General features: G+C 41.6%; 1 protein-coding gene across 4 annotated transcripts; it reads left to right on the top strand.

Moving 5' to 3' along the window:
• Positions 1-879: 879 nt before the first annotated feature.
• Positions 880-19334, top strand: LOC120565972 (protein-glutamine gamma-glutamyltransferase K-like). 4 transcript variants are annotated; one of them, XM_039812135.1, is made up of 15 exons: positions 880-1568; positions 1908-2046; positions 6502-6785; positions 6892-7083; positions 10951-11202; positions 12134-12252; positions 12363-12470; positions 14721-14898; positions 15011-15149; positions 15244-15436; positions 16157-16310; positions 16469-16753; positions 17913-18073; positions 18166-18302; positions 18393-19334. In XM_039812135.1, exons 3-15 carry the CDS (start codon positions 6503-6505, stop codon positions 18550-18552), a joined length of 2361 nt encoding a protein of 786 aa, XP_039668069.1. In that variant the 5' UTR covers positions 880-1568; positions 1908-2046; position 6502; the 3' UTR covers positions 18553-19334. The 4 variants fall into 4 exon arrangements, with proteins under 4 accessions (XP_039668069.1, XP_039668071.1, XP_039668070.1 ...); XM_039812137.1 differs by lacking the exon at positions 1908-2046; XM_039812136.1 differs by lacking the exon at positions 880-1568 and having other exon boundaries at positions 1750-2046.
• The last annotated feature ends 5924 nt before the right edge of the window (positions 19335-25258 follow it).

Genomic DNA, 25258 nt, shown 5'->3' with positions numbered 1-25258 from the left:
GCAGTGCACAGTAGCACTGGAAGCGGCTGGGTCTCTGTCCGGGGATCCTCCCCTCTGTCAGCGTCAGATATGACGCAAAAAAACCCTGACAGCTGCTGCTGCACCGGGGAGAGCAGCAGCTACACGGCGCTTGAAGATGACGTAGCATTAAGAGTGACAACAGTAGAGAGTAGTATAGAAGCCCGAAAATCTGACTTTCACCCAGGAGACCGGGTTCGTGTCCCGCGTGTCACGTTTTTATTAAACCCAACTGTCCCGTTCTTCTTTACCTAAACCCAACTGTCCCGTTCTTTACCTAAACCCAACTGTCCCTTTCTTCTTTTCCTAAACCCAACTGTCCCCTTCTTCTTTTCCTAAACCCAACTGTCCCGTTCTTCTTTTATTAAACCCAACTGTCCCGTTCTTATTTTCCTAACCCCAACTGTCCCGTTCTTCTTTTATTAAACCCAACTGTCCCGTTCTTCTAATCCTGAACCCAACCGTCCCGTTCTTCTTTACCTAAACCCAACTGTCCCGTTCTTCTAATCCTGAACCCAACTGTCCTGTTCTTTATCTAAACCCAACCGTCCCATTCTTGTCCTGCTTGTCATGGAAACGTACCTTTTTATAAGCACACCCATGAACTTTTCCTTAACCTAACTGCGTCAAAAGTGACGCCAATAGTCCCGACCAAGAGCGTTTAGATAAAGCGCGTTTGGATATGATAAAGGAGACTTTCAGCGTCAATAACAACACCAAAGGCACCTGACCAAGGGTCTGTATTTTACGCGATGGGAGTGAGAATGTGTTGCCCGAGGCTATTTTGCAGCGGCAGCCCCGCCCAAGACCATTGTGACTGGTTTAAAGAAATGCCAAGAAACCAGAGCAGGTTTTTCTCCCATCCCGGAATGCTGCGTGGGCTAGCCAGACCCTCCTCCGCAGCGCTGTGGAGGAAGGTCTGGTAAAGCAAGACTAGCAAAAAACCGATCTGTGCTCTTACAGTCAAATAATCGTGCTAAGATTTTAATAGTAAGGTCTCTGTAATGACGTTCCTGCCTTTGTTGTTGTTTCCGTTTCCAGTGGCGTCAGACAAATATTTGTGTGATACTCGACTTGACACTTGCTCAGTTTCCCTCCAAATGATGCAATCGAATCAGGCTGCGTTTGTTAAAAGTTGGCCAATCACACAGTTGAGAAACTCAGTGAAAACCAGTCAGTGTGGATAACTCAGTCAACTAAGTCATGTCATATTAAATAGACTTGACGCAAAAGTAAATGGGAACCCACTCCCTGAAGAAAATACAATCAGTGATGGCTGTATTCCATTTAGCTGCTTCAGTCCTGGTATTGCGCAAGCTCGCTCAATGCCATCACTCCCTGGGACATTTGAATAGAGTGGAGTCATAATTTTGTTATTAGTAGCTTACACCTCTAATTTATTTATTCTATGGTACTGTAAGTCTTCTACTGTATTTGTACCTGATTGTATTTTTCAACAATAAGTGATCTTGACTCTCTCCAGATTTACCCAGATTCCTTGTGAGAGTTATTTTGAAAGCTGTTCTTTCTGAGGATCGTCCGATATACAGGTAAAGAATGAGTCAATGAATGAATTAATTCAGGACCGGGCTGGGACAATAATAATACTAATTATAATAATAATAATAGTTAATGGTTAACATGCCATAATTACGTTTCTAACACAACCTTGCATGTTTTACATCTTACAAGTTTAATAGTGTAAACATAAAGGCATTAATAAATAGTTACTATAATCAAAGAGATATCACACTTTTTTGGTTAAATGTAACATTCAAAATGTTTGCTTGGCTCCCTGCCAAAATGAAAATGATTTCATGAAATCATTTTGGCAGGGAGCCAAGCAAACCGTTTCGGATAACTATCTGACCCGACTGCTTTCTGTGCAGCTGGAAGGCGTGGCACTGTCTTGGCTCCCAAGTATTTAAAGGAGGTCTGAACTAAAAGTCACAAAACACAAAAGATACAGCGAACAGAAGAGTTCTTCCTGCAGTCTGCATCGTCTCATTTTGTCTGCTATTCAACTGAGTGAGTTTGAACCACTTTCACATGTAGTTCTGTCTATATACAGCCTGACAGTTAGGTCTTTGATTTATGACTTTATGCTGTTAACGTGTACTCACGTTCATACTTGTCTCCTGAGCAGAGTGCCCCTCGGATTTCATGGCAAAGTACTTCACCTGATTTATAGGAAAATTTGTTTTGCATGCCACTATTTGACTGGGAGGGATCCTTTCCTCACAAAATGTATCATATGTGGCTCCCAGCAACATAGATTTGTCCGACAGCTGCCACATTAATATCTCATTGAGTGTAGCAAGCCAGAATAATAAAGCCATATTGTCAGACGATGTAAAAAGGGTCAAACATTCACAGGACTTGGCTCAGGGATAAACACAAATACAAAGTAAGCGTTTGTGTGTTGAACTGAATCCTGTGAATGCTTTAATTCTGAAGTCATCAATTAATGTCCCACGTTGTAGTTCAACATGAGTTCGACCCAAGGCGACGGGTCATGAGTGTAGCCGAGGGATGCTTACCGGATCACCACCCTCCTGGAGGAAAACAGCCATACTTGGATGAATAGTATTCTATATTTGCTGCTAATTTCATGGGAGTCATGGGAACTTGAACCCACTTTATTTGACATTTGACGAGTTTTACTAGATCTGTATGCATGAGTCAGTTGCACATGCATGGGCTTATACAGCACGATGGGCACCCAGACGTGTGCCCTGGTCCAGAGGGAGCCAGAGAAAGTCTGCACTGAGTAGTGAGAATGTATCACAGCGGATGATGAAGCGATATGAATCTCATATCATAGCAGGTTCAGCTGTCGGGCATCTAATATGTCGCTGTCACTGCTGTGCAGCTTGTTGAGGGTTACTGTACCCCCTTATCTCACTGTGTTAGTTTACAGTGCAGTGCAAACATTATGTCTAACATATTATTGGATGCATTAGTAAGTAAGTGTTTTGTTGTGTACGTGGGTGGGTGTATCTAAGATACCTCGTTAAGCAGACTGTAATCTCAACCATATGGAACACAATTCCAAGCAATCTTTTTCCTCTACCGTCCCTATTTTTATTGGCACTGATGCAGGTGCTGTTGTGGATTTCATTTTGACTTATAAGCCCCTTGTGAGGGCCCACCCTGCAGTAAACTTTCACAACCTACTGAGGCTTCCAAGTTACAATCATTGTGGGGATGAAAATACTGCTGTAGCCTCGTCACATATAGTGACGAGGCTACAGCAGAGCTAGATCTGGTTAAACATACAGTACATGCTAGCAGCATGGGATGGAACGTTGGTCGGCTGGCCTGCCACTTTGGTCCAGATTGACAAATCTCAACTACTTAATGGATTGCAATGAAACCGTTTACAGACATTCATGGTTCCCAGAGGATGAATCCTGCTGACTTTGGCGATCCATTGACTTTTTTTTTCTAGCGCCACAATTTATTGAATGACATGCACAGATATTCATGTCCCCCTCAAGGTGAATTGTTGTCACTTTTTGTTGATCCCTATCGCTCTCATCAGTTCCAAATTTAAATGACTTCAATGTTTCGATTTATCACCAATTACCTGCAAAAGTAATGGAATTCCCATCAGCCTCGGCTCTATTTCGTGCTTAAGTGCTGATTAACATATGTTAGCACGCTAATGTCTTCTAAACCTCTGCTGAGGCTAGTGGTTAGCACAGCCTCACAAAGCTAGCATGGCCTCTTAGTCTTCCATCTCTATGTCCCTACAATACATATGGTCACTGTTTCATCTGGTTCATTGAATGCAATTGGGAGTAAATATACAGTATTTTATTGACTGAACATTTTAGCTGCTAAGCTATTAAAACAAAGTGAAGTGCGTTACTGTTCCCTATTCTGTGAGAGAAGAATCTACCTAAAGCTATCGCTTAATGCACATACAGTATCAGGTTATGTATATTTTTATGCAAATTGTTTTCTTAAACTGTTTCGCCTTCTCCGTCAGTCAGCAGTAAATGTGTGACTCACAATCCTAAACTGGTAGGAGGAAGCGTTTGCTCACTTAGCTGTCTCGGATTCATCGTACTCGCTGTCTCCACTTCATTGGAATGTGAATAAGGAGTGAACGGATTGTCTGCCTTGCATGGCCTTATCTGAGCCAGTTTGGTTACCACATAACTGTCACTATTGCCAAGGAATGTAAAGTGTGTGCTTTCAGCAGTATTGTAGCATTTCTTAGAAGCTGGAATTGCCAGAAAGATGCCAGTCAAATTAGAGTGAGGGGAGCAAATGATAGGCGAAATGAGTAGAGGGGGAAAATTAGCATGAAATTGGATGAATTTAAGTTCATGCATTTTTCTTCAATGGCTCTCATAGAAATGTGACTCTAAAGCATTGTGTTTTGATCTTTTATATATATATATATATATATATATATATATATATATATATATATATATATATATATATATATATATACGCGCAAAGTTTGGACACACTTTCAATTCAATGTGTTTCCTTTTATTTTCAGAACTATTTACATAATTCTACTGAAGGCATAAACTGTGAATGAACACATATGGAATTATGTACTTAACAAAAGTGAAATAACTGAAAACATGTCTTATATTTTAGATTCTTCAAACTAGCCACCCTTTGCTTTTTTATTAATAAGGGAACAAATTCCATTAATTAACCCTGATAAGCACACCTGTGAAGGTAAAACCATTTCAGGTGACTACCTCATGAAGCTCATTGAGAGAACACCAAGGGTTTGCAGAGTTATCAAAAAAAGCAAAGGGTGGCTACTTTGAGGAATCTAAAATATAAGACATGTTTTCAGTTATTTCACACTTTTTTGTTAAGTACATAATTCCATATGTGTTCATTCATAGTTTTGATGCCTTCAGTGAGAATCTACAATGTAAATAGTCATGAAAATAAAGAAACACATTGAATGAGAAGGTGTGTCCAAACTTTTGGCCTGTACTGTATATATATATATATTATATATTATTATTATTATTATTATTATTATTATTATTATTATTATTATAGCACAGTTGTGAATCAGAGCACATGCTGACCTCCATAGAAAACCTTCTGGAGATTTTCATTGACTTAATAAATCAGATTGTGATTTTGCTAAGTAAATCAGCTCCAGATGTGTCCTGAAGATATCACCGACGCCATGAGGGATATTGAAATGAAAAATGCAAGATAGTCGTATGATTTATGCTCTGTTTAGCAGCAATATTAGTGAATCAAATTAGTATTCATGTGATATTCTCACTGCAAGAAAAAGCTTTTTCATGCAAAGACAGGATTACATTCTCTTTGTTATCGGTTACATCATCAAAATATCAGTACTGTAATTTCATTTGTATGCATGTGACTGTATCAATACCTTAAAGCTCTAAATGAACAGAAGAAAGAAGGGATATTAATGTGACACACACATATACTGTATATATATATATATATATATATATATATATATATATATATTCTTCCCTTCAGTTATAAAAACATAGCTTTTCTATGTCTTTATAGATAAATCTGTGATTCCCAACATATATAATATACTCAGATTGGAATAATCTACCTGTAAACATTTGATCCAGTCTATCTCTCCACTCCTTCTTCCTATTACAGCACCAACTGTACCTGTCCGTAATCCTCTACAACACCATGATAACACCTCTTCTAATATTATTATTAATATCCATTTTCATTCTTGCTCTGCCTCAAACTTGATTATGGCTGACTGATTATGATGGGGGTTTTTTTTGGTCTGTTTTCGTTTTGTTAACTGTTGTGTCTAATTATGATTGTACTGTATATTCATTTATCGTTAAGGACCCCCTCGAAAACGAGATGCTGCATCTCAAGGGGTTACTCCCAATAAAGACATTTTCTGATCAATAATGAATCATCCAGTGTCACCTGTTTGTAATCAAACAGTCAGTAAACAATAATTGAACACATTCTTTTTGGTCATGCGGTAAACTTTACACAAAAATGACTGAAGCATAGGGCTGGGCGATATGGAGAAAATCAAATATGATATTTTTTTACCTCGATATCGATACTACAACGATATTGTAGTGTAGTCAACACTACAATATCGTAGGTGCTTTCACAAAATATTTAGACAATGAGATTTTTGATAAATAATCATCAGTAATGTGGATACAATGACTAAGTGGGTAAAGACAAATAATAGAACAGTTACAACAGTCTGGTAAGTTCAGAAAATGACATCACTTTACTGTAACGCATGCCTTTAAAACCAGGAAAAGGCACCACTTATGCCATATCACGATATTAAGATATCCAAAATCTAAGTCGATATCTAGTCTCATATCACGATATTGATATAATATCTAAAATGGACAATGTACCCGCATATGATTTGGTAAGGACTGTTGTGTTGTGTCCAATGCCAAGCACCAATTACCGTGTCATTGCGTGTTACCTTTTTCTTTTTCTCAGGATGCCTGTCCATACGCGATCAATCAGAGGCACGTCTGGGGTGGGTCGGTTTCCAGCTGTCACTCTCGGATTTGGGGAAGACACAGAGGAAGAGAAGGAAGTGCCAGAGGAAAGCAATTCTGTGAAGGAAAATGCATGTCGGAGGTGGCTGCGTAAGGTTTGCCCGTGCTGCTGTCCCAAGCCAAATGATGACGACATTACGAACACCTTGGTCACGGGGGCAGATGATAAGGAGGACGGGACAAATGGCGAGAAGCCTGAGACTGGTGACAGGCAGCTTGATGGTAACTGGCAGCTCAGAGAGCCCACAATTGTGTTATTTATCAACCAAAGTCAATGCCGGCCCACGAGAGAGACTTCACCCTCATATATTTGTTTTTGTTTTCGCAGAACTCCTCCTAAAAGTGCGATCAATAGACCTGATGAAAAGCAAATCGGGGGAGAACCGCACAGAGCACCACACAAACCTCTACCAAAGGGATGACTTTGTTATTCGCAGAGGACAAACTTTCCAGATGTGGATTACCCTGTCTCGACCCTTTAACCCCAGCACTGACAAAATCCACCTACAACTTAAAACAGGTTAGTCCGAGTCCAGTGTAGGCCTAGTGCTTTCTGAAAGGGAATGAAAACACTGTATTCCACCTCTATACAACCCACAAAGTGTTGCCATGTTTTATGGTTCTAAATAGACACCAGAATAACATTTTAAAAATAGTGACTTTTCAAAACAACTAGGATTCCATAGGCAACATCAATGCACGTGAAAAGTAATGACCCACATGTCTCGCCTCTGAGGCCAAGTGTGAACCGGGATTCTCTGTGAAACACTGTGCAGAGCTGCACATGATGATGAAGACCTCGGGGCAGTCACGGGAAGGAGAGGAAGGTGATGGGCCGAGGGCTGTGGGAGGAAGAAGAAAAATGTACCAGAAGTTTTGTTTTAAACTGTTAATTCAGCTGCTTGTGTGTGTGGAGCTATTCAGATTGTGCTGCATTCATGCGTGAGATAGAAAGACTTATTGAGAGAGAGAGAGAGAGAGAGAGAGAGAGAGAGAGAGAGAGAGAGAGAGAGAGAGAGATTTTCATGACAGTTACTATTGCTATGGTAACAGTTCTGGTTGCTATGCTCCAGGGATAGAGCTGTATGTATGCCGAGTCCTTGGTCTTGTTTTAACCCTTGTGTCTTTTCAAAATATCTATATCAGAAATATGGGTTTCTCTTTAACTACCTCGTTTGAATTACCCCAAAATAACTTGGATGATTCCATACAACGGGCTTTGCAAGTAGCCTACAGCAAATGATCGGATCTTCACTTTCATTGAATTTTGGGTGTTTTATTCAGTGTTTTCGAAACAGTATCCTCACTGTACGTTGACATATACAAGTCTGTGATTATCCTTCCTTTATATATTATAATATGAGTCTAAATAATTCATCAAGGAATGCAAGAATTAGGTCATTTCCTATAGATGAGGTTTATTGACCATGAATTCCAAAAATAAGTGTAAAACTAGTGGAAAGAAGTTTGTCAGTGGTATGTATACATGGTAGTGAAAAGAAGCGTTAAACGTCAAAAAAAGCGCCAAAAACATTGAAAAGAACGCCAAAAGTGTCGAAAAAAAGAGACAAAAATGTTGCTGTTCAGTTTTGACCGGGGAGGCCCTGCGTGCATGGTTGAATGGAAGACAACAAAAGGGTTAACTAAAAATCCAGTCTCTGCTCCCTCTCCCATTCTGTACGCCAGAGAGGATCCTACAATTATAGCTGTGTGTGATAACAAAAGCTTGAAGAGAATAATTACAATGTCTCTTTTACAGAAGGACCGCGTATATATAGCTGAATTATTTTTTTTTTTTTTACCCTTATGACTCTATTCAGTGCATGACACTAGAGAAACATTTATGGCTTATGAATGGTTGATATTTTGCAAATAAAGTAACCAAAATGAGGGCAGAATTTGTTTTCAAATTATATTCTATGTTTCAAGTAGGGTTTTAACCTATTAAGTCCACAATGTGACGTTCTCCCATACCAGCAACAAGCAGGACAATAGAAGCTGCACATGATGACAGTTTTTAGTCTTTTGAAAACCTTGCCACCACTCTGCAAATGGTGGATATTTCATTTCTAAATGAAAGGGACATTTCTCTGCTGATATCTCACTTCAGACCGTTTTTAACCGAGCTCACAGAACCCTGTACTCAGTCCAAACACTGTATTCTGAGACGCAAACCCCCCACGGCATGACAACACAAGTGTAGTTATTTAAAATTCAAGTGAAAGTCAACGACAGTTAAAAGCTTTGACTGCGTGCTTTGAGCTGCGTTTCGAAGTCTGAAGCCTCCCTATCGGCTCAGAGAGGCTGCACTTTTCATAACACCTGACAGAATGATAATGTGGGGCAGATTGAACACTGACAGCTGCTTTTCACAGACTCTTACCTGTTGCAGGGCTGAAAATGTAAATTTGTTCCTCAGGGGGGTAAAGGCTCTGGAGTCAGTAGGAAGAAAAGGATGTATCCCGCCTGGGAGTAGACTGTATTGCTTCTTAGATTATGAGATATGTTGGGTGCAAAGTTGAAATTTTACGGGGGGTTTATGGGCCCCATCGACACAGGGGGCTGCCGCATTATGTGCATTGTTTTGCTGGAGCCCCCCTGCGTCGGCACCCCTGTGGTGTCGGCAGACCGGCTCCATTCAAATCATGAAATTCTCCAATGCAGGTCTGAATGCGGCTTAGTCTTCATCCTCTTTTGATGTTAATATGTTTCGAAAATTTCATGGAAATGTGGAATGGAAATTATTTTAATATTGCTTGTGCAAATGTAGAATTTTAGCCTGATTCTGCAGATAAGGACAGGAAGTCACCGACAAAAGTATAGGCAAGTATAGGCTTAAATTTCTTGGCCGGTGTAATGCAGTGGCTCGCACGTTGCTTTCACAGCTTGCTTTATTCATTTCTTTGGAGGCAGCTCCAGGTTCCTATCGCCTCACACAATCAGTAGTGAGTCTGCCCAAACCAACATCTCATGGTGAAATTGCAGCGCGGTGACTCGGTTCTGTTAAGACATTTGTACACACAGCAACAGCAACAAAAACCCCACTGAGGGTAAAAACCAGACAGGGCTGTAGATTTATACACTCAGGGCCTGATTTACTAACACTAGCGCAGTTTGCGCTGCGTCCGTTTATGCGAGTTCGGTAATAGCGCACGCTATGCTTCCACAGTTTGCGTAGTATTTATCAACCCTGACACCCATCAGGCAATCAGCGTCTTTCTCCGCCCACTATACCGTAGATTGCGCTGTAGCAAAGCGGTACTGGTGCTATGATATGGCTGAGTGCAGACTGAGATATTCCCACTGCTGATGCTATGACTGTTTGAAATGATCCTGATGGCAATATTTGTAATGTAGCGAGGAGTTTAACAACTGCTGGAATGGGATGTGAACGCTGAGTGGGAGATTCAATTTCATCTTTGATTTCTTCCAGTAACTCTAATATTGCATGTCTGCTTGATCTGTAACGCTAAATGATGTTGTGTTCACTGACAAAGTGTGATTCTTCTGTTAAAAATATGTACAGCCTCGCCTATGTCTTCGTCTTGCTCAAATTGCTGTTGCCATTTCACCAGCGGCATAAAGGTCTACGAGGAAACTCGATTGCGGCTGGTTTAAAGAGGCGGAGAATTTCCCCCGCAGAATAGAGGCGCGCTCTTACTGACAGTCTTTGTAAATACCACGGAATATATAATTAGGTGCACTTTGCGCTTATCCTCCCACCTTTTTGGGTGGAACTTCCACTTTCCCTACGACCCTCCCACGAACGCATATTGAAAGCGCAACTTGTCTCTTCTCGCTCATGTGGCAGACAATCTGCGATTTTACCTAAGTGCGCCCTGTTTGTAAATAGCCCGCATCGGTTACGTCCGTCTTTGCGACCAATTAGCGCCTGGAAACAGGCGCAAACGGCTTGATAAATCTAGCCCTCACAGTTTATGGGGAAAGCTCTTGTAGCTGGATGTAATGCTGGAAATTATGAATTTCTTTATTATATAAAACACTGATTTTGGTTTCTCTCTTTAAACCCATGATGCAGAAGCCCTACAGTTTACAGCAATGTTGATGACATAACTAACGAACAGCAAACTGCTGCCAAAGATTGATTTTCTAGTACAGCTACACTGAGATCAAAATCTGTCATGACATGCTGTGTGTGTGTGTGTGTGTGTGTGTGTGTGTGTGTGTGTGTGTGTGTGTGTGTGTGTGTGTGTGTGTGTGTGTGTGTGTGTGTGTGTGTGTCTGGATATTTTGGATTTGGTTTCTGTTTATTCAAACAGTAGGAATGCAGGTGTGGCTTAGATGGATGGAGGCCAAATGAGGGCATGGTAAGAGCAATAGTTTCCACATGCTATGTTCCTTCACACGTCTCCTCTCCCTTTCTCAGGGCCACTGCCATCAGTGTCAAAGGGTACCCTGGTAACCATCCCTTTGGTGGAGGAGTTGGAGGACGGTCGTTGGAAGGCTGCTGTCGTGAGACAGGACGGCAAAAGGATAATGCTGTCAGTGAATTCTCCCCCCACGGCGGCCATTGGCCGATATCAACTCACAGTGGAAACACATTGTGCAAACGGCCAGGCTGTTTCCAACCATGACCCGGCCAATGACATCTACCTGTTGTTCAACCCCTGGTGTGAAGGTAAACACGGGATAACAAAAAAGCATCTAAGACATATAAGGTGGATATTGTTGCTGTCAGGTGAAAACCTTATATGTCCAAAAGGCTAATTGGAAAACATTGTTTTGAGCGATTTACCTCAGTCGAAGTCAGATGAAATCACATTGTCACTGTTTAAATATTTGTAAAACCCACAAACAGACATAAAGGGTCACTGATAGCATTGATTTATTAAAGAAAATGTATATGTATATGTATATATATATATAAATATTTTCAGTCTTTAAAGGACCAGTGTGTAACGTGTTTATTGTTCATTATCAAAATCTGTGTTGCCCATTCACAAACTTGTCCTTTTTCATGAATATTTCCCACCACCATCAATTCCAAGTATTCCTTTTGGCTTTAAATTTTACATTTGCATTGATATAGAAAAGAGCAAGAGACCGGCTTTTTGAAGCGTGAAGGCGTGGTACGAGAGAGTTGATTGCGATATATGATCTCAACGCTAGATGGGAGAAATTCTTACACATTGGACCTTTAAGCTAAGCTAAGTGGCTGCTGGCTGTAGCCTTATATTTAACAGACAGGCAGTGGTATTAATCTTCTCATGTCAAGTGTATGTTCAAAAATGTCTAACTACTTCTTTAAGAATTAACCCCCACAAAGGAGCAAAAAGTGATATTCACATTTTTATACCATACCTTCTGAAATAGTTGATAGGACAATTTCAACTTTCTCTTGTATAGTCCCTTGTCAGTCTTACAAGCTTTTCATCAACAGTGTTCACTAACATTTCTAAAACCAATAATTTTAGAAAGTCTTAAAAAACTCATACGACTACTGCAGCTTTTATAATTGACCAAAATTCACATTAAAGTTCAATATTCAAAATGAAAAGTTGTTATTTTCCAGGATTTTTTTTTAAATGTTCTTACTTGTTCCCTGTCAGATGACGCAGTGTTCATGGATTCGGAGGTTGAAAGGCAGGAATATGTCCTGAATGATATCGGACGAGCCTACTACGGTACGGAGAATCAAATTGGAGAGCGGACATGGAACTATGGGCAGGTGGGTGGTTTGTGTGATCTTTCAGTGTTTGGTGAATAGACCGAGCAGTAAAAAAAAAAACCTGACTGGCTCTCGCCACCCTCCCTGTGTTTTCTCTGTTTTGGTTTCAGTTTGATGATGGGATTCTTGCTGCTTGTGTCTTTGTCCTGGAAAAGAGTGGAACTCCTCCGTCTGGTTGGGGAGACCCGGTTAATGTGGTACGAGTCATCTCAGCCATGGTGAGACTGCACTTACTATTTCTTCACCTGATCTACCTACCTTAATAATTATGTTCATGATGTGTTAGTATACAGCACATGTGTCAAACTCAAGGCCCATGGGCCAAATCCGGCCTGTTGGAGATTTAGAACCGGCCTGTATATCAATTTGGGTTCACAATCAATTTTGGCCCTCCTAGTTGTGCGCCAAACCAAAAATACAAGAAAGTGTTTTTTAAACTGCAATTACCTGACATCCAAAGCAGACATATGGCAGATTTGCCGACTCTGAGACTCAGAAATTCCCCCAGAAGCAGCAGAGAGTTTTCATATTCAGGCTGTGAAGAAAAAAAAAAAGGTGTCATTGTTTTGCTTGATTTGCTAAATTCTATGGCTAAGGAACTCTTTTGATGACTTTTGTAGGGCTTCATGTCAACAAAAATGCGACGAAAAGCGTACAAAAATTTCGGAAAAAGCAACAAATTTACAAAAAGGTGACAAATGTCTGAGAAAGCCACAAAAAAGTCGGAACAAAAACAACAAAAAAGAGGAAAAAAGCTACCAAAATGTAAAAAAAAAGAGAAAAAGTGACATGCAGTAACAAAAGCACGTCAATAAACTCTACATGCCTGGCCCTTGGTGGGATTCTCTTTTTTCAGTGTGGCCCTTAATGAAAATGAGTTTGGCACCCCTGGTATACAGGGACCATTCAAGTCGAAAACCCTGCTCAGTACCATGTCAAATCGCCTGTGGCCATGAAAACACTTTCCACACATCCCAGCAGTGACTCAGCAGGATACCTGCAGCATCCTAGGGTCTAGCTGATGGATTTTTCTCCTTTTTGAGCACTAGTGCAAAATGGTACGTTTAGACAGAAAGTCTTTGCGATGCTCTACTGCCCTGTTGTCAACAAGTACTGGCCCGGTTGCCATTACATTTTGTACAGATATGCATTGTTCCTAGTCTGGCTATCACCAGACCAAGCTCAGTCTTTTAAGGTTGAACATTAGTCTGGGGAGTCTGCTCTGTATTTTCTACTGCACAAGAGTGCGTGATCAACGGGCATGGTTCAAATGACTCTGAACGCAACTGGATAGTCCTTCAACCAATCAGACCAACGATCCGGGTGACGTACTTTGCAGAGGTCGGTAGTAAGGCAAACACATCCTTCTTTTGTAGGAATTGCTCCGGGGCGAGTTTCTGTTCCGTTTTTCAGAGAACACTTGCCTTTGAAAAGCAGCGACAGCGGAATCAACGGGTTGCTGCGTTTCGGTGGCCGCCATGTTGAATGTAAACAAGAAGCTGCTTGCTGTCGCTGCGCTATCGTCATCGTGTTAAACCCGCCAATAGCGCGCCAGGTGGATAAGCCAGTTTGTGATTGGTCCCTGCAGATTTGTAACAGAAGCGGGATAGAAAAATGTACAGGTGTCCAGCCTGAGCTGCAGGGAGAAATCAAATCACCGGCAGATCGGGCTGGGGTTACCTGGTCTACATTGTCCCAAGAGGATGAATCCTATTGATGGTGATCCCGAATTTTTCTCTCGTTTTACCATGAAGTTGACTTTCTTTTTTGTGTGAAATGTCTCGACAACTATCCGATATATTGCTGTGATTTGTACCGTTTAGTTGGTACACACATTCATGTTCCCCCAGGATAAATTGTAATAACTTTGGTGATCCTCTGACGTTTCAGCATCAGACATCATCAGGTCAAACTTTTAAATTTGCCCAATGCTTTGATTTGTGACCAAATACATGTGAAACTAGAAGGGCACTCAGAGAGCGCAGACCTTTGCCAAGGCGTGCCCTAGCTAACATTGCGCCTTGTTTAAAATTATATGTGTATCCACCCCAAGGGCGTAACTTTTGGTTCAACATTGGTGATGTGGGGTTAAGATCTCCAACTATCTAGGGAGGTCCCAGGACATGTCTGCATGTATTTAAAGAAAGCGACAAAAACAATGGAAAAATTGGAAATTGGAAAAAACAAGCTCAAAGCACCTGCATGTCATAAAAAAATAAATAATAATCATTGTTTCTTCTGCTTTATTGAATGTAGTCAAGAGTGAAATACTGTATGTATCATTAACTAAATGAAGTCAAGTTTATTTCAACTGTTACTTTGTTCATGTTCGTGTCAGAGAAGAAAGCATAGTCTTGTTCAGCCAGGGATGGGGTTCTTTTTTACGTATACTACAGTTTACAGTTCATAGCTTCAAACTCAGAAGTATAAAAAAAAAAAAAACGACAACACTTTCTTCTTTTATTCAGATCAATTCCCCTGATGACGGTGGTGTCCTGGAGGGGAACTGGTCAGGAGACTATTCAGCTGGAACTAGTCCAACAGTTTGGAGTGGGAGTGTGGAAATCTTGAAGCAGTACCATAAAACCAGCGGGAGCCCTGTTAAGTATGGCCAGTGCTGGGTCTTTGCTTGCGTAGTCACTACAGGTTAGCTGATTTTTTTCACGTGTTTACATAACGTGCTTGTACAGTACTGTATATGTGCAAATGTCACAGAGATGTTGACAACTGGCGCCTTATCACTCTGTGTTCCTTTCAGTTTTACGGTGTTTAGGCATTCCCAGTCGAACTGTGACCAACTTCAGCTCAGCTCACGACACAGACGTCTCCTTGACAACAGATGTATACCTGGACGAGAACCTGGAGCCTATAGATTGCCTCAATGCCGACTCTATCTGGTATGTCCTGTCACCATCCTTCTGTTGCAGCCTCATCGTGGCACGTTTCGCTCTCTAGTTTATGAAGCCTGACCTTCGAGTCTTTCCCCTGAAGGAACTTCCACGTGTGGAACGACTGCTGGATGGCTCGTCCAGACTTGCCCCCAGGATATGGTGGCTGGCAAGCTGTCGATGCCACGCCTCAGGAGACCAGCCAGGGCACCTACCGCTGTGGCCCTGCTTCTCTCGCTGCTGTGCGCAATGGTCAGGTCTACCTCAAACATGACACTCCGTTTGTGTTCGCCGAGGTTTGTGGAATATATAGTTCACCTTTAGAGCACAGTTTTAAGGCTTGCAAGGAATGGTCAGAATTTATACAGGAGGAAAACGGTCAGTGTAAGGCTTCCATTTTCTAAGCACAAATGGACATTTGGAAATACAGAAAAATGGGTTCAAATATTACATTTTTCATTTTTTTTCCACCTTGAAATATTAAACAATTTGATCTTTAAACTGTTTTTTATTGATTCAAATTACAAAATTGCGTCTGAGCTCCAATTTTTCAATACTGCAATGGTATTCTCTCCCTCTACTTTGCGGAATATGCAGGTCATTAACTGCATATCGACCAAAAAACAAACAAACAAATTTTCTAAATTTCTGATCCTCTGAATAAAAACAGAAAATTGGAAAAACTGTTTAAAGATCAAATTTTTTAATTTGTCAAGGTGGAAAAAATTGCGTATTGGAACCCATTTTTCTGTTTTTCCAAATGTCCGTTTGTGCTTCGAAAATTGAACTGATAAGCGTTACACTGACCGAAAACCCTCTAAAATACAGTTTTTCCTCACATACTTGACCTACAGGAGTGAGTAACTGATATTTTTTGTTGACACATTATGTGTGCTCTGTGTATTAATCATGAGCCATTTGGCATACATCAAACGATGCATGACGCGTCCCATCTGTTCAGGGCTTTATCGTCTGACTCCCTCTCTCTCTTGTTCCACCTTTCTGCACACTTTCAGGTGAACAGTGATAAGATCTACTGGCAGAGAAACATAGATGGGACCTTCAGTCAAATCTTCAGTGAGAAACAGTCCGTGGGCCACTTCATCAGCACAAAGGCTGTTGGCACTGATGAACGCAATGATATCACAAACCTTTACAAATACTCTGAAGGTATCGCCAAACAAAATGCACACACTAAAATGTTCATTACAAGTCGAGATTACAAGAACTCGGAGTATGGGATGCCAAACCACTGTCAAAAATCTTTGATCAATGTACGTATGCTGTATTTTTTATTGAATTAACTCGACATTTCGAATCATTTCCAGGTTCAGAGGAGGAACGCATTGCTGTGGAAACAGCTTGTAGCTATGGCTCCAAAGCACAGGCATATTCCTCTTCCACAGCAAAGGATGTTACTATAGAAGTGACCATGGATGGTGACGGGCCTGAAATGGGAAGAGATGCAGAGCTGACCATCGTGTTGCGAAACAGCAGCTCGGAGCAACGCACGCTCACCCTGCACGGCCAGGTGGCAGTCATGTACTACACCGGCGTCAACAAGGCCACAGTCAGAAAGGACAGGACAGATGTGGACGTGCTGCCCAATGAGGGTGAGTGGAGCTTCTTACCTTAATTCCTTTTACTACTGTTTAACTTATTTTATTATTTATTTACATGTATTTTATCGTTTTTAATACATACTGTGTGTATATGTTTATACTTATATTGTGTATATTCGTTTATATTTGAGAATGTGTGACATGCACCAACAACACCATGACAAATTCCTTGTATGTGCAAAAAACGTACTTGGCAATAAAGCCCTTTCTAATTTTGATTCTGATTACTCAGGGAGGGTTTGGCCCCCACAGTTCTTCTTAGGTGTCAACAGAGGGGCTTTCTCACAATAAAAAATAATTGAAAAGAAGTGCATCTGCAATTGTATTTCCTTGGTGGACAAGAAACACATTTTTATTTGTGAGCCTGAAGGCCGTTTTATGCTTCTGCGTTGAATGACGCAGAAGCATAGTCTAGCATGAGTCTACGCGGGACCCTACGCCGTAGCCTGACGTGCACCTCTCGAAAAATGTAACTACACATCGCAGCGACGCGCGACGCACGTGGCTCGGCCGTGGCTTGGTAGCGTTGCGTTTCCCCTGACTCATTCTCTGGTTCTCCTTCTCCATAAACAACGTGAAATCAAGGAGAGGGCTGCTCCAGATTTCCCACCGTGGTCAGAAAACACGGGAGACACTTTGTTTCTCTCACTATGACTCTAGAGTCGCTACTCGCTCTGAAGCTAATCGCCGTCACTCTCTCACTTCTCCTTCGCTCTACCACACACTCCCCACATACACATGCCGGCTCGACACACACACCAGCGCACAAGTATAAAAATCAGGCCACTTACGTAGGCTACGGCGAAAGCTCTGCGTGGAGCCTCCGCAGAACCATAAAACAGGCTTTAGAGGCGCAGTTTGTCAGATTTTGTTACCTTTGGACAGAGCCAGGCTAGCTGTTTCCCCCTATTTGCAGTCTTCGTGCTAAGCTAAGCTAACTTGCTGGTGGTGGTAGCTTTACATTTACAAGACAGATATAAGAGAGGTATCGGTATTCTCATCTAACTCACAGCAAGAAAGCAAATATATCCAAACTATTGCTTTCACAATTTTACTTAATACAATATTCTAAAGCTTAAAAAAAGCAATGAGGTAGGTGAGAAAGATGGAAATACACTATTAACACACTTTGCCAATGTTCTGTCTACAGTAAAGTATTTGGAGTGGACCCTGGAGTACAAAGACTACAAGGACCAACTGATAGACCAGGCCGCCCTGATGCTGACGCTGTCAGGCAGGGTCAAAGAAACACAGCAGGTCCTGGCCACTCAGTTCAGTTTCCGGCTCAGGACCCCAGACCTAATCATAAAGGTAAGCCAAACAATTCATAAGATATGAAAAATATTACCGGTAAGAAGATTAAAATGTGAATTCTGATCTGGTTTTGTTGTTCTCTCGCACAGCCGATCGGGGCGGCCGTGGTAGGGGAGAAGATGGCCGTAGAGATTTCATTCACTAACCCGCTGCCACAGGTGCTGAAAGCCGTGGTATTCCACGCCGAGGGACTGGGCCTCCTAACTTCTCGAAAAATCCATTATGGGTGAGGATGGAAAACATTGTTTATTTTGTGCTCAGGTTTTTTTGTCTATCTTTCTCTTTTGTGATTGCCACTGTCATTTCCTGTCCTCAGAGATATTGGCAGTCGCGCCTCCGTGTCTCTGACTGAGAACTTTGTCCCCACCCTGCCCGGGCCGAGGAAATTACTGGCTTCGTTGGACTGCAAACAGCTCACGCAGGTTCACGGGGTGGCCGACATCACTGTGGGGGACAAAAGCAACGGCACTCGATAGCGATTTGAAAACTAAGGCCCTTTTGACACTGAATGTTATGAAGTCTGTTTTCATGTCATCGATATTGAAAGTTAGTGTTTAGATTTACAAAATGTATGTATGACACTACAGTGCTGCTCTATTTTGCAGATGTTGTTTATGGGACAGAACTTTTATATTCTATTAAAACCAGTATTAGCTAACACAAAACTCACGACAAATTTTTTACAACATTTTACAACTTAGACAAGAAAAGGGAGCGAGAAGGGAAATGACATGCAGAAAGGGCCGCAAACCTGCGGCTGCTGCGGTGAGGACTGAGTGTCTGTATGTGGCGCGCTCTACCAGATGAGCTACCCAGGCGCACCAACTCAAGACATGTTAATGTAGTCCCACAGTTGTTGCAGAGGTTGGACTGTGTGGCAGCTTTAATGAAAGAAGTGTACATTCAGGGCGCCCGGGTTGCTCAGTTGGTAGAGCGGGCGCCCATATATAGAGGTTTACTCCTCAACGCAGCGGGCCCGGGTTCGACTCCAACCTGTGGGCCTTTGCTGCATGTCTTTCCCCTCTCTCTGTCCCCTTTCATTTCTTCAGCTGTCCTGTCAATAAAGGCCTAAAAAAATGCCCAAAGAGACAAAAAAAAAGAAAAAAGAAAGAAAGAAGTGTACATTTGTAAAGACAGACTCTCCATTGAGATCCTGTTTTGTATTTATAAATGTGATTCATTTTGTTTGCTTCGCCATGTGTTGAAGGAAAGTATTGTGTTATTTAATATCTAAATGTTAAATGCTGTTGTATTATTAAAACAAAGAAATAATTCAAAATGTTTCCTGTAGTCTGCTGAATTATTGGGACATTAAAGGTCCCATGGCATGAAAATTTCACTTCATGAGATTTTTTAACATTAATATGAGTTCCCAGCCTGCCTATGGTCCCCCAGTGGCTAGAAATGGTGATAGGTGTTAACCGAGCCCTGGGTATCCTGCTCTGCCTTTGAGAAAATGAAAGCTCAGATGGGCCGATCTGGAATCTTCTCCTTATGAGGTCATAAGGAGAAAGGTTACCTCCCCTTTCTCTGCTTTGCCCGCCCAGAGAATTTGGCCCGCCCATGAGAGAGAGAGAGAGAGACATCATGGCTTTCAAACAAGCAAAGTGGCAGTTGGTCAAGGCCACCCCTCCTCCTCAATAGCCACAGACACAGAAATGGCACATCCTAAGGAAAGCTCATTGTGGGACTGGCTCTAGTGGCTGTAATTCTGCACCAAGGCTGAATTTCGGGAAAGAGACTTCAGATACAGTATTAGGGGACCACTAAGGTCTATATAAAAGAGACTTCAGATACAGTATTAGGGGACCACTAAGGTCTATATAAAAGAGACTTCAGATACAGTATTAGGGGACCACTAAGGCCTATATAAAAGAGACTTCAGATACAGTATTAGGGGACCACTAAGGTCTATATAAAAGAGACTTCAGATACAGTATTAGGGGACCACTAAGGTCTATATAAAAGAGACTTCAGATACAGTATTAGGGGACCACTAAGGCCTATATAAAAGAGACTTCAGATACAGTATTAGGGGACCACTAAGGTCTATATAAAAGAGACTTCAGATACAGTATTAGGGGACCACTAAGATCTATATAAAAGCATCCAAAGAGCACCATGTCATGGGACCTTTAAGAATTTCTGGTGTTCTGTGTCGCGGGATGTTTGGTTGGATTCACTGGGGTTTGGAATAGTTACGGCGTTGTGCCGCCATGTTAGAGGACACAGCAAAACAAGGTACTTTAAAGATAACTACAAAGCTCCTGTCAAAAGCCAGTCAGCAGGCTTAATGTCAATACTAATACTGCTAATGTTTGAGTTTACCAGTTTAACTTTGAGATTCAAAACTCACTCACCCTTGTTGAAATGGCCGGACCAGACACAGTAATGTCCTATATTAGTGGTAGCTTAGTGCTGGTTGTTCTTCAGCTTCAAGTTCTTCCTGGCGTGGCTGTGGCTCAGTGGTAGAGCGGTTGCCTGCTAATCGGAAGGTTGGTGGTTCGATCCCTGGCCCTGCAGTAGACATGTCCTTGGGCAAGACACTGAACCCCGAGTTGCCCCCGATGCTGCACATTGGAGTGTAAATGTGTGTGAATGATTATCTGATGAGCAGGTGGCACCTTGTACCGCAGCCTTGGCAACAGTGTATGAATGTGTGTGAATGGTGAATGGTTCCTGTACTGTGTAAAAGTGCTTTGAGTAGTCGTTAAGACTAGAAAAGCGCTATATAAAAACAGTCCATTTACATTCCACCATGGTCAGTAGATTCTGGCCTTGGTGGCCCACTATACTCAGTATCTTGTAAAAATCTCAAACTTTTGTGTCCGCACAAAGATTCGGCATTTTAATCGCTGAATGCTGAAGTGTTTTTTCTTGCGCACAAGATAATTATTATTAACTATTACTACTAGATTCAGGATTCAAAATTAAGTGAGTTAGTTAGTGAATGTTCAAATTTGACCAGCCACTCAATAGATTACCATAGTTTGTTTGGTACACACATTCATTTCATATGCGTCTCTAACGACTTCAGATGCACACAGCCACCACTTCACTAACAACACCACAACACACATAAAAGGAGTTTCATTTAGAATAGCCAGAGGATACATGAAGGATAGGGTGAGGCCCGTGCTCGGTGGGATCATTAGGGTCGAGGAGATAGATGAAAAGGGCTCAAGGAGAGGGATGAAAAGGATGAAAAGGGTTGAGGAGAGGAATAAAAAGGGGGGTCACTTACTGGGGCATGAACAGTGTTCGAACCGTATATTAATAATATACAGTCTACAGTTTTCATTTCTTGGGCAAAAATACAGAGTAGCGCTGCCTGCTGCTATGGAGACGTATTACGTTTCTCAAGTCGGTGTCGCCTCAGTGTGTCCCGAGGCAGTTTTTTGGACCTCGGGGACCCGACTGATCATTTTGACTGGCTTTTCTGCCGAGGGTCGGCCGTCTGGTTGGTGTGTACCGGCTATAAAACACATCTTCTCGTTGCCTCTCTCCTGCCATGATTTCCTCGCGTCTCTCCCATGCTTCCTCGGTGGGACGGAAGGGGAGGCAAGCGGAGTCTCGGATCTCTAAGATGTGAGGAGAGGAATCGAGGAGAAGAACCGGGGATGCACAAACTGGGAATTGGGAAAGGGCTTAAGTTTCATCCCTCTAAAAACAAATTTTTTCCTTTCCTCTCTCCTCGCATCATTTCTTTGCGTCCCTCCCATGCTTCCTCAATGGGACGGACTAAGATGCGAGAAGGGGAAGCAAGTGAATCCGTGAATGCAATTTAAGAGAACAGTGTCTGGTAGGGAGTAGCTGTGATGTTAGCCTGGCTGACTGGGTCAGACTGACATGTGTCATTTCTCATTTCTGACTCATTACCACTGAGTTATAGCCAGTGTTGCAGTACTCAAGATCGAGCTTGGTCTCAATACCGGTCTTAAGACCACTTTTTGAAGGTCTCGGTCTCATCTCGGAATCGACCGCATTTTTACTCTGCCTTGTCTCGGTCTCGGATAAAGAGGACTGGGGATTTTAAGACCTCAACTTCATGGATATCATTAATTGGCTGTGTATTGTCTGATTTATGCCTATGTGTTAAAACTTAAAAATACAACCAATAACTTGACTTCTATCTAATTTGAAATTTGTTACCGTAAACCCCCCTCGCCCCCTGCCCCCTTTACAAGCACTCCCAAGAAAGTGAATGCTCTGGCTGTCTAACACAAATCTGGTCTTGGTCTTGACTCGGTCTCACCCTGCCTTGGTCTTGGTCTTGACTTGGTCTCAAACCCTCAAATTCTCGGCCTTGTCTCAATCTCCATACACTCTGGTCTTGGTGATGACATTGTCTCGGTTTAGGTGGTCTCGACTACAACACTGGTTATAGCCATTTAAAATAGTCTTAATCCACTGATTAAACGTACTAAATGTAGATGCATTAAGGACTTATGGCATTGTATGCAAAATAGGCCAACTCACATGGATTTGGCTGTTTCCAGGATTAGTGTTTGGAGTAGCCTACCAAAAACAAATATTATACACTAAATGTGAGGTTGTTTAGATGAAAGTATAAAGAGAATATTCAAAAGAGATAGGAAAATGAGTTAGTCAACGTTCAAGGAACAGTTTAGTAGGTTAAAGGGTTATTGGCAAGAATTGGTAAAAAAACAAAAAACAAAACAAAGAGCTTTATAAATGGCCACATGGTGGCGCCACACACACACACACACACACACACACACGCATGCATGCACGCACACACACACACACACACACTTAATTTTCTCATCTAACTCTGTGGAGGACGGCCAAATATGGAAAATATCCCCACATTTTGGACTGTCAGGCCATCAGCTTTAGAATGACAGCTGATGGCCTGAGCCACACACACACACACACACACACACACACACACACACACACACACACACACACACACACACACACACACACACACACACACACATCAAGTAAAGTCAATTTATTTATAGCACATTTAAAACCAACCTAGTATGAACAAAGTGCTGTACAAAGTTATATTATGTTATAAAAACAAAGGAAGACAATAAAAATATAGACACAATTGAACAGCATACAAACAACACACGTCTATACAGATGTCCCTAAACTAAATCATTAAGCCCAACAAGCATGCAGGTGTTTTATAAACACTACGGCGCTTTTCCGACCGCACGCCGACCCAGTCACGAAAGGCTCTGCTCAACCGGACCCGAGGGCCCGGGCTACTCCAGACCAACCGAAGCAGTTAGGCGCAAGGGCATCGCTACGTCTGGGAGGGATTCGGACTTAGAGGCGTTCAGTCATAATCCCGCAGATGGTAGCTTTATGGTAGCTTTGGGACACTCAGTTTTTGGAAAATAATTTGGGACATTAAACTGCACGTCTACCTTGGCTCTTTGCTCCCTTTTTAAGGTCTTATCAGAAAGATGAGTACAGAGCTGTTAATGTTAATGGCATTTTAGATTAAATGACCTTTACTGCCAAGGCAGACGGTGGAGGGTTTCCACAAGGGATCTCATGCTGCATTCATGAAGTGGAATCTGGGACTGCTCAAATCAGATTTTCCTATTTCCCTGTACCCACCTCAAAATTGGTTAAGAAGGGGAACAAAATCAGTTCCCAATCATGACTGCATTTGTCCGACTGATTACCTGACAGTGGCAGGGCTTAAGAGATGGAGTGCAGTTCCATCATACAGGTGCATACAGTGCCTGGAAATAACACTCCCAACATTATTGGATATGTGTTATACAATGCCTACTCCTAACAAGGAGACAAAATAGTCAGACACATAATGGTGCTGACGGGTCCAAATGTCTCCATGAAGCATCCAGCTTCCTCTGCCATTTCTAAGCTTTCCTCAGTCCCAAATATAGTGCACAGGCTGTTGCAAATTCTGACTGCAGAAGTGGCAATAAGCCAAGGTAAACATATTTGTTGCTTCTATTTGATATTCACACTGTTGGGAGTTTCTGACAAGCAAAGTTTGATGGTGTTTAATTTGATTTTCCTACTCTGCAGTGGGAAAAAATCCTGTTCTCTCTTTTTTTCGGAAAAACATTACAATGCCAAACAGAGATGGAAGAAGCCATTTAATCCCTCCACCTAGTCACTCCAGTTTTGTTTTATTGTTTACAAAGGGGGGTTAATATATGGAGCACAGATTTCCTATTTACTCAAGTGTAATCAGCATTTTTGTTTATCAAATTTTCAGAAAAAACAGGCAAATACATATAGATTTCTGTCACATAAGGTCACACAGACTCCATGCCTTTACTGTACGCGGACCGATCATGCTTACTGTCGTGCATTTCTGCTGCTTTCAGAATTCTTCTAAATTACAAAAAAATGCTTGAATTTTAAAATGCATGAAAAGGAAATTTTTTTTTATTGAACAAAATTGGGACATTAAATTGAATATAAAAGGCATCACTAAAAGAGAAAAATATCAGAAAACTGCAGGGACGGCACTTTATAATGTAACTGTCATAGTTACACTTCAAAGTGCAGTTTTCTACTGATATTTTCTTTCAACTAACTTCGCAATGTGTTGCACCCTTTCACGATGTGTATGTTGTGATGACAATAAAAAAAACAATATACTGTGCAGCCTGACAGCAATCATTGTTATTTACACCTGTTTCACAAATCACAACGGGAAACAGGTGTACAGAAACACCTGTACCATGTCAGTAAGACTGAGACTACCTTAGATGTGTTAATGGTATATTTTGAGGTTGTAGTGACTACATTCTATTAATAAAATGAGTCACTTCAGCTAATGAGCTGTATTGATCCCTGACCTGTCTGACGCTCTTAGAACCATTATAGAAGCACACGTGTAGTATAGCACTTTATAAATATAGGCCTCCTGCCCTTCCATCACTGACTTCATTTAAAACACATTTGCAACTCTATCCGCCTTTTCTAATTATCTCAACAACTGCCGTAATATATTCATCAAACTTCTAACAACTAGCAGTTTTCATCCAGCAATATAACAATTAAAATGACTGTCACATGAATCATTTTTAAAATAATGGTCACAATGTTAAAATAATAACAGTAGTTAACTGAACAGCAATATGCACCTGTTGTATTTTAATGCAGGCTGATAATAATAAGGTAAAAGCACTGCTGAGTGAAGAGAAAAGGCCCCAG

Source organism: Perca fluviatilis, chromosome 9 (genome assembly GCF_010015445.1).
Source record: "Perca fluviatilis chromosome 9, GENO_Pfluv_1.0, whole genome shotgun sequence".
Taxonomy (NCBI): Eukaryota; Metazoa; Chordata; class Actinopteri; order Perciformes; family Percidae; genus Perca; species Perca fluviatilis.
The sequence above is the reverse complement of the archived record's forward strand: the minus strand, read 5'-3'. Positions and strand labels throughout refer to the sequence as shown.

Coding starts and splice junctions, on each gene's coding strand:
- LOC120565972 (XM_039812134.1), top strand. CDS start 6,398: ATGGACAATGTACCCGCATATGATTTGGTAAGGACTGTTGTGTTGTGT. Junction 12,253..12,362: donor GGACATGGAACTATGGGCAG/GTGGGTGGTTTG, acceptor TTTTGGTTTCAG/TTTGATGATGGGATTCTTGC. Junction 18,303..18,392: donor TCTCGAAAAATCCATTATGG/GTGAGGATGGAA, acceptor TCCTGTCCTCAG/AGATATTGGCAGTCGCGCCT.